Source organism: Copadichromis virginalis, linkage group LG16 (genome assembly GCF_057382275.1).
Source record: "Copadichromis virginalis isolate Kocher_CV1m ecotype Utaka linkage group LG16, C_Virginalis_male_GT1.1, whole genome shotgun sequence".
NCBI classification, from domain to species: Eukaryota; Metazoa; Chordata; class Actinopteri; order Cichliformes; family Cichlidae; genus Copadichromis; species Copadichromis virginalis.
The window spans coordinates 24,014,610-24,029,557 of NC_140633.1; the positions used below are offsets into that span (position 1 = coordinate 24,014,610).

General features: G+C 40.3%; 2 protein-coding genes across 3 annotated transcripts; one reads left to right on the plus strand and one right to left on the minus strand.

The window, feature by feature from the left end:
* The first annotated feature begins 433 nt into the window (after positions 1-433).
* On the plus strand, positions 434-7,080 carry nfe2l2a (nfe2 like bZIP transcription factor 2a). Its single transcript, XM_085433950.1, has 5 exons — positions 434-638; positions 3,590-3,835; positions 4,116-4,205; positions 4,304-4,495; positions 5,477-7,080. Exons 1-5 carry the CDS (start codon positions 603-605, stop codon positions 6,695-6,697), a joined length of 1,785 nt encoding a protein of 594 aa, XP_085290076.1. The 5' UTR covers positions 434-602; the 3' UTR covers positions 6,698-7,080.
* A 2,699-nt stretch (positions 7,081-9,779) lies between these two features.
* Positions 9,780-14,649, minus strand: hnrnpa3 (heterogeneous nuclear ribonucleoprotein A3). 2 transcript variants are annotated; one of them, XM_085433952.1, is made up of 11 exons: positions 14,422-14,649; positions 12,960-13,082; positions 12,700-12,846; positions 12,391-12,601; positions 12,208-12,297; positions 12,029-12,100; positions 11,337-11,384; positions 10,973-11,098; positions 10,727-10,843; positions 10,580-10,647; positions 9,780-10,477 (listed from the first exon to the last, which is right to left on the minus strand). In XM_085433952.1, exons 1-10 carry the CDS (start codon positions 14,425-14,427, stop codon positions 10,595-10,597), a joined length of 993 nt encoding a protein of 330 aa, XP_085290078.1. In that variant the 5' UTR covers positions 14,428-14,649; the 3' UTR covers positions 9,780-10,477; positions 10,580-10,594. The 2 variants fall into 2 exon arrangements, with proteins under 2 accessions (XP_085290078.1, XP_085290077.1); XM_085433951.1 differs by having other exon boundaries at positions 10,961-11,098.
* Between the last annotated feature and the right edge of the window lie 299 nt (positions 14,650-14,948).

Here is a 14,948-nt window from a genome sequence, read left to right on the forward strand (position 1 = left end):
TGGGACTTTTACCACATATAGGTGGGTGTTCTGTTTCTCTCTTTATGATTTTGTGATGGTCTACCCAGCTGCACAAGGAACATCAGGGCCCCAGGGTCTCCAGCTCCACGCTGGTCACGGTCACCAGCAGGGGGAGGTATGCACCAAACAAAGTCTGGTCACATCAGTGACGAAGTTAAAATACAAGGTACACATTTCTTTTATGAGCTGGCATACATAAAGCTGTCTATAAACGAACGATATAACATGTTGCAAATTACGTAATGGTTAATGTATTATAAAATGTTTAACTTACACATAAATATGTTGTGTAATTTTTTTGCGTGGCAACTATTGTGTTCTCCATGCGCACGCACACACAGTCCTTATCTCCAGCCCTCATAGGCCGCTGCGAGGGGGACGATCCCGGTGGGGAGGGCCATCATTTCCGTAATGCTCATTAGGTTTGGAGGAAGCAGCACTTCTCGCCGCTCAGCTCCCGTGACGGACTATATCGCCTCCAGACCGCTCGCCATTTTTATATCCAATATAAGGAATAACTCACAAATTTTTCAATCATACGGAGTTTTTTTCCCCTCAAAACCTCACGACAGAGCTCCATAATGATGGAAATGGAGGTGATGCATTCCGGTCAACAGGTAAATAGAGTATTTCTCTCTAGAAAAGATTAGACAAACTATCTGACATTGACTGTCAACTTCCTTTTTAATGCGGGCTATTAGAGAGATAGACTTTATGTAAACTTTTATTTATCAGTTAAATTACAGCTAAATTACAGTACTAGTGTATTTACGCCGGTGTTACAGACGTTATAGCTTTAAAAGTGTGAGGTAGACTACGCCGACAGGCTGTCTTAGAGTTAGACATGTTAACTGTCTTTCAGTTCTGCAAGTCATCCACTTGTGACGCTTTTCCTGGACAGGAAAAAATCCCCATTAACAGAACAGGTTCAGATATTAGTGTTGTGATCGATTGCCCGAATAAAATAACAGGTTATTTTATCCTGGCAAGTTAGACAAACAGAACCTGGACTGTGTTGAAGCATTTGTCGTAACTGTGTCATCGTCTCCCCCTGCCCACCCCGCCCTCCTCCTGCTCAAAGCATGTGATCCCATATCTGATAGCTTTTATAACCACCATGAATGATTTCTTTTACTGCTGCTTATGTCTTTGCTGTGTGTTTTACAGAGTTAATAAAAAAGGACCAAATATTACTAGACCTGTTCTTATACACTGAATGAAAATATTGAACTTGGTTGAAGTTTATTTTTTCCTGTGACATGGCCTCGCATCTTTAGTGTTTCGCTAAGCTTGTCATAGGTGAGGGTCAGTGGAAGTACAGTTGACTGATGAGGGCCCAAAGGGCTGTGCAGCTGTGTTTCATCATCCACAGTTGAGATTGGATGTCCACTGAATGGTGTTGAAAAAAGGTATGTTACAAGAGCAGGTTCGGGTGCCTCTTTCGGGGCCTTGTGTTTAACTGTAGATAAGTAAATGAACAACCAACACTAAAGGCTTGTTAAGTTTAATATGTATCTCTGGTAACTGTCATTCTGAAGGCTCTGTGTGTAAAAGCTTTTTTGACTGGTTTTTGTGTGGCATCAAGGTGCAGGAAGTAGTTTTCTCAGCCTTTCCCCCCCCTTGTTCTGGTGCCGGTCCATGTCTTGTGGCAGTTGATTGTGACACCATTACTTAAGCACACCCATATTCACAGAGCCCAGTTGCCATTAATACAGAATGTGCTGTTTATAAAGCTGCATTATAACAACAGGCTAATTTAACAACCACACTGAAATCACTGACTGACAACAGTCAGTTTTTTGGCCTTGCGGTGGTTGTTTTTTCTAAAGGACTGGCGTGACTTGTCTGATGAGCTTATTAGGTGTGACCAACAGACAAGTGTTTTTTCTTTCTTTCTTTCTTCCTTCCTTTTCTTCTTTTTATTGTTGTTTGTTAGAAAACATCAGCAACCTCAAGAAGTGAGTTTAGACATCCCACACAGACATTTTAAGGGACTTCCTCATTCCTGTACAAACCATAATGTCTAGTTGTGTGCTCACCTTCCAACCAGCAAGCAGCCTTAGTAATGTGTAATCCTTCAGTGGTCATAGCTCTGATGCAACACAGAGGCAAAGAGGGTTAGTGGATTCTTTTTTTTTTTTCTTCAGCACCACAACTGTAGTCAGGAAAATGGTGTCAACAATGGCTTAAAGTATTTATAGGTGCTCATATGCCATTATTATTAGTTTGCGGAGGCTTGTGACTCATCCTGTTTTTATTAAAAAAGAAAATTGAAGAAAACATTATCTGACAGGGTTTTTCTAAACAGTCCCACATCCTCCTTATTGTACATTGTTCTGCTTTGTTCTTTATTCTCCCCGAGTTCCCTTTTGGTGTCCTCTAGGCTCTCTCTCTTTTTTTGTATTATAAACCCAAGCTCATAAGTAATGTTTACACCCAAATCTGAGGCACAAACAAGTCACATGCTCATTTTTTATTTTTTTTTGTGTAAACCAGTATTGCGGGTTTATGTAACATCCTTGGGCCTTGTGAAACACTTTCCTTCTGTAAATAAATTCTGCTAAAAGCCCAGAGAAGGGGCCAGCATAATTTATCTTTAGACATCCTTGTTTAAAAAGGCAAATAACAATCGGCAAGTTAGGGGAAATCTACAGGAAATGGTACTAAAATGTCATCGCATGCTCTGCCTAATGTGTAAATATATGTAGGACAAGACTATTATTGTGCTAAGATAATTTAGTAGTACTTGTAATAGTTGACTTAAATACCTAGTGAGGGTGAAATTGAGGAAATAAGCATTTTAATTTCACTCAGTATGACATTATGACCTCATAGTGTGATTAGGTACAAAGGTACATTGTAACACAAACCCTTCTGAGACCTTACGCTACAGCGTAAGGTCTCAGAAGGGTTTGCCGTAACCTGAGCACCTTCAAAGAACTGTAGCTATAGGTTGGCATCAATGTAGCTGTTGCCAAATAGGCAAATGTAAATGCAACACTATTATACATTTACCGCATAATCATAATTGACGAATTACAGTGCCAATTCTACTTTGTTTATATGTTCTTCGCTCATATGTTCTTCACCAACCATAATACTGTATACTATGGCCACATTTTCTAAATGGTGTAATATGATTTAACTTCTAAACTAGTTTGGAACCATCCTTTAAATCTGAACTTTAAGTACTCGCTAAAAAACGATCCCTGGCTGTGTGGGAGTCTGAATACGCCAAACAAATTCACACTTCTGCGTAACTGGATAAGCAGTGACTACTTCCCTTCACTGGAAAAAGTATCAAATGAGGATATGTGTCTTTTGCTGGTGTGTGGTGACAACAGAGGAAGGAGAGAAATGCGTTCATTATTCATGCAGTTTCTGTCCCTTGACATTAGTGCCTGTGTTGTTGTCGGTGATCAGATACTGAGGGACAGGGTGTGGCAGGTGCAACAGTCACGCTTCGCAGCAGGGACGTTCTGTTTGGCTGCGATGCTCAGAACACTCCTATGCAGGACAGCATGGCTGCTTGCAAACTCTGTTAACCGATCTGCGGCTGTCTTTCTAGGACATGGACCTGATTGACATACTGTGGAAGCAAGACATTGATCTTGGTGCCAGGCGTGAAGTGTTTGACTACAACCACCGTCAGAAAGAGCATGAGCTCCAGAGGCAGCGGGAGCTGGAGGAGGAGAAGAAGCTGCATTTGCTCCGGGAGCAGGAGAAGGCCCTGCTGGCACAGCTACAGCTAGATGAGGAGACGGGAGAATACATACCTCGAGCCCCGCTGCAGCCTGCCGTCACACCTCTAGAGGTAGGTACACAGGTACATACACGCTCCATCATTACTCATGTCAAAGGTACACCCCTCCCACCTCATTTTATAGGCTCTGGCTGTGTTGTAGCTAGGTTACCACCTCATCCTGTGTAAATGCAGCAGCGCAGGTTGGACTTCAGTTTTGCATCAGTGCTCTGCAGGGACCTGAGCGCTATAAATACACAATCATGTGCTGCTGTTAAAACATGGTGTGCCAAAAAGCTGGTAGATGCTAGATGGTAAAAAGTAACACAAGGTATTTTAACTTCTGTTGCAGAATGCCAGTTTCACAGAAACAAGTGGCGCCATGTCATTCGATGAATGTTTGCAGCTACTGGCAGAGACGTTTCCTGTAGAAGAAACTGAGGTAAGAACATTGATCAGAAATTAACAGAAATGAACCGCGTGATTGTTGGGCATCGTTTTTAGCTGTATAAAAACTGTCATATCTGTTTTGTCTCCTAGAACACTTCAGTTTGTCTGGACACACCTGCTGTCTCAGCAGCCATCAGCAGCAACATGATGATGTCCCCCGAACAACCAGCTCCATCACCTGCCACCCTCTCCCCAGGACAGCTGCCACCACCAGCACCACAGGGAATGCCCCCAGATTTGGAGGAGGCCTGGATGGAGATTCTGTCCCTCCCCGAGCTGCAGGTATGACACAGAGATTCTACGAACTCAGCGACATGGCATTTCGTGTGGTGGAACAAATACAAAAAGAAAAAAAATGGATAAATGGCAGGAGCTTGACATTAGAAGACAAACAGTTGTTGTTTGCTTTAGGAATCCAGTGCACACTGCTAATTCCACTCCGACTAAATTTCATCATCTACATTTTACAGCATTAGAAGCATGGTTGCTCAGGGGTTATATAATTCATGTGATTAATAGCCACTAACATTTTTGCGCAGAGCCAAAAGATAGCTTGCTCAGATCAAGTGTGTCTTCAAATCTTTGCTTAGTAGCAGAAAGGTGAAGTCATTTTCATTAGCTGCTTTATCAGCTCTGTTTCAAGGCACCTCATATTTGCATTAGCTGGTGGGTGGAGCATTGCACCATTAGTTGCCTCGACCTTTGACTGAGTGAACTGGGCTGCGGTTGTAACCACAAAATAGAATTGGCAGGACTAATCTAGTTAGTTGGTGATGATACTAAAAGTGTAGACATGAAAGCTGAGTGGAATTGTGCTCAAACTTGTAAAAGCTGCTTCATGAAGATAAGATATTCTGTTTACAGCAGTAGGAAGTTCTGACATTTCAACAACTGGATAGTTTTGTTAATCACAGTAGGCAATCTTGTGCTAAAACCAGCTCTACCGGCATTCAGTGGAGCACAGGGAGCTGCAACAACTGAACAGCTCAATGGTTCAGACTTTGTTAGCTGAAACCCTGTTTAGTGATGATAACAGATTAAGAAGGAGAATTTAATAGAGTAAAATTATACTTATAAAACATACTAATCTTAGGTTTCAATATTTCAACAATGAAACCACTTAATAACAGTCATTCAGTTTTGAATGTGTGATAAGTCTTTTTTTGTAGGCTTTTTAATATCCTACCACATAAATGTTGAGATTTTTTTAAGCCGTACTTAAAATGAGTGCATTTATTTTAAAATTGTAATTTTTTTTTGTAGGAATGCCTCAACATGCAAATGGAGGACACACTGGAGACCACAACCTATCCCCTTCAAGACAGCCCTGAAATACAGAATCCAAACTACTCTTTTTACCCCATGACAGATGAGAAAGCAAACAGTTTAAATGTCGATCCCACAGAGTTTATGAACACATTTGACAGCTCCGTTCCCAGCATGGCTCCAGCTGATGGCCTCAGCCCGATAAAAGTAAAAACCTCTCAATTAAATGGCAATTTAGGCGCAGAAAGTTTCTGTAACATATTTTATCAGAACACTATATTGGAAGAGAGCAGTGGTCAGCATGAGCTCGAAGGAAACGAAAGTGCTGCCATGTCCGATGTCCCGAACGAGGCCCCCTTCACTCCCATGGATTTGTACAGCCTCTCACCCGGAGATGCCTTTGACAGAAGCAAGCAAAATCTAATAACAGAACAGCCAGACTCAGATTCGGGGATCTCTACAAATGCAAGTCCTGCAAAATCTGCATATGGAAGCGAGTCCTTTAGATGCAGCGACTCGGACATGGAGGAGATGGACCAGAACCCTGGCAGCGCAGAATCTGACTACTCTGAGATGTTTTCATTAAATTTCCAACCAGATGACGCACACGCAGCAATTTCCGTATCTATACCATCTCAGCAACCAAACGAGCACGAGAAGAATCCCAAACATAAGGTGGACCCAGGAGAAGAGAGCAGCCACAAGAACGCCCCCTTCACCAAAGATAAAGCGAAGAAACGCTCTAATGTGCGTCTCTCCAGAGACGAACAGAGAGCCAAGGCGCTAAAAATCCCCTTTACCGTTGACATGATTATCAACCTCCCCGTTGATGATTTTAATGAGATGATGTCAAAACACCAACTGAACGAGGCCCAGCTGGCCCTGGTCCGCGACATACGCCGCCGCGGAAAGAACAAGGTGGCAGCCCAGAACTGCCGTAAACGCAAGATGGAGAACATAGTGGGTTTGGAGAGTGAGCTGGACTCGCTGAAGGAAGAAAAAGAGCGCCTGCTGAGTGAGAAGAGCAAGAACATGACAGACCTGAAGGAAATGAAGTGGCAGCTCAACAACTTGTACCTGGAGGTCTTTGGCATGTTGAGAGATGAGAAGGGAAATTCCTACTCCCCATCAGAGTACTCCCTTCAGCAGTCAACGGATGGCAGCGTCTTTCTCGTTCCCCGCATTAAAAAGACTTTTAAAAGTGACAACAGACACTGATCTCCTTTGTAATATGGTACTTCATTATTATAGTATACTATACTATGCAATAACTTTGTAGTTGCTCAGCTTTAAGCGTTAATAGCTCAGCAGAACTATTGTATAGTTTTTGCTTTCTTGAATGTTCTACTATTTTTTTATATTTTACTTCTTTTGTACTCCGACACCTTCACAGATTCTTTAACCAATAGTTTGTAAATATAAGCACTGAGATTGATTAAAAAAAAGTTACTGTGTTTGTACATATATATTGTATATATATTATATTTCTGTATGCTAATGACTATTTCAATCAGTTACTTATTTTATAACTTTATCCTTATGATTTGCTCCCCTTTTTTATTCTGATTTCTGTGCTTTGAAATAAACTATTCATATAGCTACTTAGCCTCCCGCTGACTGAAAACAATATTGCGTGCTATGCTGCAGCCACAGCCCACAACAGATTGGTGCCAGATGGATATGTAGTTTTAAGATACTATTGCATAACCTACTTCATGTTCAAGACCGTTCCTGACATGAATGCTTTGCTAAAGTGCTTACAGTGCAGCAAATGAATAGAATTTTGTAAAGACACAAAGACGTCACTGGATTGAAATGCTTTCACAATCTGCTCAACTTGTATAGTTTGTACAGTAACCCAAATCTTTTTATTCTATTAAAACTCCTGGTAAAATAACTCACACCCACGGCATTCTTTATGACGCGGTACAAAGGGCACAATTGTCAAGGTACAGTCGAGTATGCTCAGCGCTAAACATGAATGACAAGTCCACAATACTCCAACGGGAAAGTGCATTCAAAGGCAAAGCCTGTTGCAATCAATGTGCCCCCACGCCATGCACTTTCACACACAGACTCTCCCCTTTGGTTGTCAAGCCTGTTTTCTGCACGTGGCAAACAAAACTGGAGGGTAGAGTTTAAAAAAAAAATTCCAAGGACACACGTTAATCAAATAATAAAATGCTCTGATAACATTTACTCTGAGGAATAAAGAAACAGTTTAAGAAATAAAACACTCATATCATGAAAAATCCCTTTATTCAAACACATAAGTCAAACGTTACATATTCTGCTTAGCAGACAAAATGGTTCACTGGTGTGCCCTTAACAAATAAGTTTTTCTTTTCTTTCCTTCGTTGACTCGCTCTTTGTCTCTCCTGACATGAGGCTGGTTATTTTACATGCCTTTGCAAAGATAATATCCTGGGAGAGACAGGATAACAGTGGGCACCGTTTTTGTTTTTTATACTGAGCAGTCTAGACATAAAGTATGTGGAATCAAAACATTTGACACCTAAACTTTGTCCACCTAGTCGCAACACGACCAAAGTATCACAAACATGAATACATATAAATCAGAAATAAGTTAAAAAAATAATTAAATGTCAAGTTTATTTTTATGCATTTGATGAAAGATCATTCATCACTTCTAAAAACTACACGGTATATGTGCCGTAGGAGGACTTGTCATGATTATGGAAACTTTACAAAAAGTCCCTCAATTTGCTGGCTTACTTGGCTACTCTGAGAACTGAAACAAATGGAAGCACTTTGTAAATGGCCTGTAATGGAAAAATACTATGCTTTCATCTATTACACCAATATTTGAGTATACTCACATTTAATGCTATACGTGCCTGTGACCCCTGCTGATAGTTTTTTTTTTAAACAATTCTTTTAAAAAATTGGTTACATTTCTTTTTAAAAATGTTAGCTTTCTAGAGAGCCTCAGCCTCCAGTTTAAAGTGCTTATTTAATAAGTCACAGTTTATACTGTGTGAATTGATACTGTAATATTATAACTGTTGATTTTTCTGACTTTGCACCTTTTGGGATTAGGATTGTTTGATACATGATAAAACTAAAAATGGGAGCTCCTTGTGTAGTGGTTTACACATTTACTCAGTTTGATCCTGGAAGGAGATACAAATCCCTTGGAGGGTTGTGCCAAGAAGGGCATTGGGTGTAGGATTTGGTCAAATGAAATATGCAGACCTACCCTTTGAAGTAGGGGAGCAACTGAAAGTAGTTACTTATAAAACTTTCTTAACTTCCTTTCTTGGAATGGATGATAATCTTTCTGTTTCAAGTGTTCAATCACCACCACCTTTATTTGAGCTTTAAAATATACTGATGATAAGCATAAAGAGTATTTGGCTTCAAAGCGTACCGAGCAGTGGGGTGAAGGGCACATGCTGATTCTGCTCAAAGTAGACAAATACTGAAGGTCAACCTGCTTTGTTTATCTTAAAACACCCTGTGTTTTGCACCTTGTGTAATCAGCATTAGATTGAAATATGAGCAGGCTTGGACAATATTTAAAAAAAAAAAAAAAAAAAAAAAGTCTTACCCATCCAGAACCTTCCATGTTATCAGGTCTTTACAGATTTTCAGCAAGAAGAGAATTCCTCTTTCCACATCTGTAAATCAAGCAAAATGGTTACTCTTACCTGTTCCATCTTCTCAAGTCAGCTTTGTGAAATACTCATTCCCTTTTCTTCTTAATGTCTGAGTTCTAGTATTTGCGGGTAAAACTGCGGTATCTCTGACTCAACAGGACCTCCAGTGTGTCCTAGTCTTTCTTCACTAGCACGGGCTGCTGGAGAGTTTAGCTAGTCTTGAAAAAAAGATAGATGCTCACTATCAGGCACGACACTGCAAGCTTCCTCCATGGGCGTTGTGCTCGATGCTGCCTTCTCCCTTCTCTCTCAAACTGCTGACTGGTCCACTGTGCTGGGGCTGAAGACGTCCTGTCTGACAGTCATCTGCAAATCTTCCACACTAGTGACGCTGAAGCCCAAAATGCTGGTGCTTGTAGCTGTTATCCTACTTGCGTAAGTGGTGTCTGGGCCCTTCACTAGGACTACCCAAAACTCCCTTTATATTGACCCTGGTACAAGTACATGAATGCAACACGCATACACTATTTTCACGTCACAGAGCTCCTAAATAATACTCCACCAGATGGGAAAGTTGTGGACCAGCTGATTTGCTACACTTCAGTCACAATAAGCAAGCAACAGATATATTAATAACTCATTTCATCTTTTTCTGAACCAAAGATGCACTGAACCTCATGTTACTTTACTACACAATTTTATTCGGTCTTTTTCAACTAATCAAAATATTTGAACAATCTATAATTCGGTTTGCTGGGAACAAGAAGAGTGAGGGATTCCCTTAATTCTACTCCAGACTGCTTGTAATTGTTGACACTGGTACTACGAGGGATTTACACACTGAGCTTTACATACAAAATCAAAAAATACACTTGACACTTGCAATTGTGAAATCATAATAACTTTAGAATGAATGTATAAAGCTATCTTATCTAAGGACCTAAAATTATTATTCTATGTGACAAAAACCAGGTTAAAAGACAAAGGTTAATTGGCCAGCAGAAAACTTACCCATATAAAAAAGAAAAATAAAGATATTTAGAACTGACTTCAGATTAAAAAAAACAAAAAAACATAGCAACCCCAAAACACTTTACTCTTTATCCCTGATACCACAGGCACAATACACACACACACTTCAGACGCACAGAAGGAAAAATTGCTCAGTAGGGAAACATCTATCACAATTAGGGTAGAGTATCATCTGCACTCATGTCTTGTATACAGTCCTTCTTCCATAAACTTCTCCGATTTAGCTGCAGTAATTTCTGACTTGTGTGTTCCTCTAATGCTTTCAGATGACTGCCTCAAAGTAACCTGCAGCTTTCCTGACAATTCCTTTGCTCACCTCCTCGCCTCTGCTGCTAAGAACTGAAGCCTGTTGAATGGATACAGGATAGAACAAATAGTTATTCTGCACTTTTTATGGGCTCACTCTGTACTGTGCTACGAGGGCGGTGTGAAGCTGAATGCAACTTACCACAACATTAAATAATTAATATCGCCGAGAGCCGTAGCCGCCGCTGCCACCACCGGAGCCGTATCCACCTGCAGTCGCAAAATTACGATGCTGTTACTCAGACTTGAAGTCTGAAGGTACTACGAGAAACTGCAGGGTGAAACTTACCGCCATAGGGTCCACCTGAGTTCCTGCCTCCAAAGCTGTTTCCCTTCATGGGCCCATAGTTTGACTGCTGACCACCATAGTTTCCAAAGTCATTGTAATTTCCACCACCTCCATATCCTGAAGATGCAGGTCAATTTTAAGGAAAGCTTTGGTTTCAACTATCTCGCACACACCTTCGCTATTCACATCCCGCGGGCAATTCAATCAAAATTCTGTAGGAAATAAAACTTTTACCTCCACCATTACCTCCATAGCCTCCGTCACAGTTGCCACCAAATCCTCCACCCTGGTTGCCATACCCAGGACCTCCACCTCCGTAGCCCCCTCGGCCACCTCCATAACCTGGTCCGCCATCATAATTTCCTCCTGGACCTATTATTTAATTAAGAAACAAAATAAAAATTAAAAATAAATGATTTTTTTTCTATAACACAGACAAACTGTTATAACATGGCACTACTGCAAAGAGTATTCTACAGACACACCAGTTGTGTAAGCATGACTTTTAAACCCATTAAAATAACCACCTTAGTGACTTTTGACCCCTAAATCAGTGCACCTGCTATAGTTTAAACTCATTAAAAGGCAAAACCTTTGAAAAACGGCTCACCATTGTCAAAATCATCCCCATATCCACCCCGTCCTCCACCATAGCCACCTAAAAAACAAGATAAAGAGATTACCAAGAAGAATCACATATTATAATGATCCCAATCAACATCACAGACCCCTCACACCCTGGACACCGACCCTGACCTGCTGCCAAATGTATAGAAGCCTGCAGACCAGGACCACCCGACACAGAAACTGTTTTTTCCCCTTGCCATCTCCCTCCCAAACAGTTGAACTGTCACAATGCTAGACACAATGCATATACTTGGCCAATAAACGCGATTCTGATTCTAAACATAGTTTTAGACTCCTATTATCTAAAACCGAATGCCTTAATTAAAAGAAATTATATTACTTCTGCTCACATAGCAAACCTTAATTTGAAACTGTCTTTTTACATGCAGTACGGTAATCTACTGAAGACTACTGATGGTAGGTTTATATTAGCATAGGCACCAGAATTTGAGAGCAAATGGTCTTTTATATTGATCAATTCATAAATACACAGTACACTTTGATATAGACATCCACACAAAGACACTCGTACTGACACATAGAACACACGTATATGCAATATTTGCAAGTACTGTGAAGTTTTGATGTTATTTCTGTGCTTCCATCCCAAATTTAAACTTCAAATTAATGTGCTTAAGGCCAGAAGTGCTTTGACTTGACATGCAAACTACCCACCTCTGCCAAAGTTGCCGCCGCCTCCAAAATTACCACCTCTGCCCATGAAATTTCCCGATCCCCCGCTCCTGCCTATTTAAAGAAAGGTATAATTTTAAAGATTTTTATGACATGAACTGCATACTGTACATGCCAAATCAGTAAGTCTAATTTTAATCTTTCTTTGATTGCATGCTTACCCCTGTTATTGGACATAGCACTCATTTCCTGTTTTGACAGAGCTTTCCTGACTTCACAATTGTGGAAGTTGATTGTGTGGAATTTCTGGGCTTCAAGGAAAATAGGAAAAACATTACATGTTTATTCACTGCTTTCTGTTTACTAACAGTTTGGCTAACTCTGAAATCTGAATGAGCCCATACCAACAATTTTGTCTACAGTATCATGGTCATCAAAAGTGACAAAGCAGAATCCTCTCTTCTTCCCTGTGGAGCGTTCCTCCATGATGTCAATGCATTCGATCTTTCCATATTTCTCAAAATACTCGCGAATGTGGTACTCCTCAGTATCTTCCTTGATGCCACCAACAAAGATCTTCTTCACTGTCAGATGGGCGCCTGGTTTATTGGAGTCCTAAAGTGGAGTGCATTAGTAAGTACACACCAAACAATAACATATCTATAGTAACTGTGCTCTGGTCTGGGATTTATTAATTTCTTCCTTTATTTTACCTCTCGGGACACAGCCCTCTTGGGTTCTACAACTCGGCCATCTACTTTATGAGGTCTTGCTTTCATGGCATCATCGACTTCCCTTACAGACGAGTATGTTACAAAGCCAAACCCTCTTGATCGTTTGCTGTTAGGATCTCTCATTACCTAGGGACAAAACAGGTTTAACAGGTACAGTTCAAGTGGTGTGCTATTACATTTACACGTTGTCACCTGTATTTGAAATCATTTTAAAACTAGCCCATGAGAAAAATACAAACCACACAATCTGTAAGGGTACCCCATTGTTCAAAATGGGCCCGTAAACTCTCCTCCGTAGTTTCAAAGCTCAGACCTCCAATGAACAGCTTTCTGAGCTGCTCAGGCTCTTTAGCGCCACGGTCCTATAAAAAAAAAAAAAAAAGCAAACACACCACCTGGTTAAAGATGCATCACAAAACTAACTGTGAAATGACCCTACACGTAAGAAGTTGTTACTACGCTGTACTAATAACCCTAAAGTAAGACATTACACACAAGAATTGTGTTTCAGACACTTTCTCTTTCTTTCTTTTTTAAATCAGCAAAATGTCCGTCTTTGTTTAAACAACGTTGTGTCTTGGAAAAAACATACAAATTTATTAAAAAAGACATCAAATATAACAATTCAGTAAAACAGAGATACATAAAAAACTATATTGATGTATGTAACGGATTAAGGAAATTTCCTATGGTTATTTTTATTATCTTAACTCATTCACTGCCAGCCATTGGCAGTGAATGAGTTAAGCATAAATGGCCAGATGAAATGTATGGGATTCTGCAATCAATATTTTTATATGGCAGCTTTTCACAACAGGTGGTTTCTTCGTACTCTGAGCCTGAAATTTCAACTTCAGCATTAATTAAAGTGTTTTACTGAAGGTTTCTTCTGACATCAATTATTGTTCTTGTTAATAAAATGTAATTCGTGTTTTAAACCAACACCTACAGACTAACAAATCGGTTGTGGTGGAAAATATACACAAATATATACAAATTTACCTCCACAGTGAGACTAAAAATATCATTTATAGAAAAGATAAAAACAAAAACAAAGAGAAAACAATATTTGAATATTTATCAGTTATGAAATTAGGCTGTTCAGCTGTAGTGTCAGCCCTTAATACCAGACTGTGACATTAACTCTTAGGCGACACACTCAGTTAAAAAAACAACAACCCCACAACACTTAAAAAACAAAAACACACGGAATTATATTACGTGACATGCTGCATATACCATCTAACGTGTCCGTGTCCATAGTACAGTCTGGGTTAGCCTGAGCTGCATTAGCTTTAGCAGCTAGCATTAGCTCGCTTCAAGACAGACGCAGGTACTCTAGCAACACTAACAATATACACATAAACAAGCAAAACGCACTTGCTCTAATAACTACCTTTGGTTTATAAACTCCAGCGAGATTGTTTATTTATTTATTTGGGAAAGCGCCAACCCCAACACAATATACTGCTCTCCAGCTCCATAGCCGGAGAGCTGAATGTTTACTCTTGTTGGACCACCATTAGCTTAGCTACAGTCTTAGCTAAAACGACCAGCTTTACAGTAACAGAGCAGCCACATGTTATGATGCAACACAATACGCCCTCTGAGCACTGTCGCGTAAGTGTTACAGAATAGCCACTGTCTCCATGCATGTCTCACACAACCGTAATTAATTTGCAACATTTGCCAGAACCTCACCTCCATTTTGCAGATGTCCACGGACGCAGATCTGAGCGGATCACGTGACCCAATCGGCGTGGCTGCTGATGCTAGTCGTAAGACAATCGTGAACTACAGTGGTCAAAATTTAAAACACAGCACTCTATAGCCTCCATGACTCATGAGCACAGACTGCCATATAAAGCTTCTTGTATAATATTAATTCTGATTAAAGTTATCTTAGTACACTCTGTCTTTTGCTGCTCGCCTCGTTTCCTGCAACAAATCAATGTTACTTTGCGCCATCTGCTGGTTGACTTGGAGTACCAACCATCAACCCTTCCATCCATCAAGCCCTCCATAGTCAATGCTTCATGTTTGTGCTGCTGATGTTAGTCTGCAGCACAAGCAGCATTTATAACCGACATATCTCTGACCAGTGTCTACTGGACTCCCAGGTACATTTCTTTTCACACAAACCTGCCTTTGATTCATTTCAGTGAAATAACTGCTGATGCAATCTAGGCTGTAAATCGTTGCTTCAATGTCAGTAAAAAAAAAGAAAT

Excerpts from the sequence above, each read along its gene's own strand:
- nfe2l2a (XM_085433950.1), top strand. The coding sequence starts at position 603 with ATGATGGAAATGGAGGTGATGCATTCCGGTCAACAG. Across the intron at positions 3,836-4,115 it reads CTGCCGTCACACCTCTAGAG|AATGCCAGTTTCACAGAAAC; the intron begins GTAGGTACACAG and ends CTTCTGTTGCAG. Across the intron at positions 4,206-4,303 it reads TTCCTGTAGAAGAAACTGAG|AACACTTCAGTTTGTCTGGA; the intron begins GTAAGAACATTG and ends TTTGTCTCCTAG.
- hnrnpa3 (XM_085433951.1), bottom strand. Across the intron at positions 12,847-12,959 it reads GTACCCTTACAGATTGTGTG|GTAATGAGAGATCCTAACAG; the intron begins GTTTGTATTTTT and ends TTTTGTCCCTAG. Across the intron at positions 12,602-12,699 it reads AGAGGGCTGTGTCCCGAGAG|GACTCCAATAAACCAGGCGC; the intron begins GTAAAATAAAGG and ends ACTCCACTTTAG.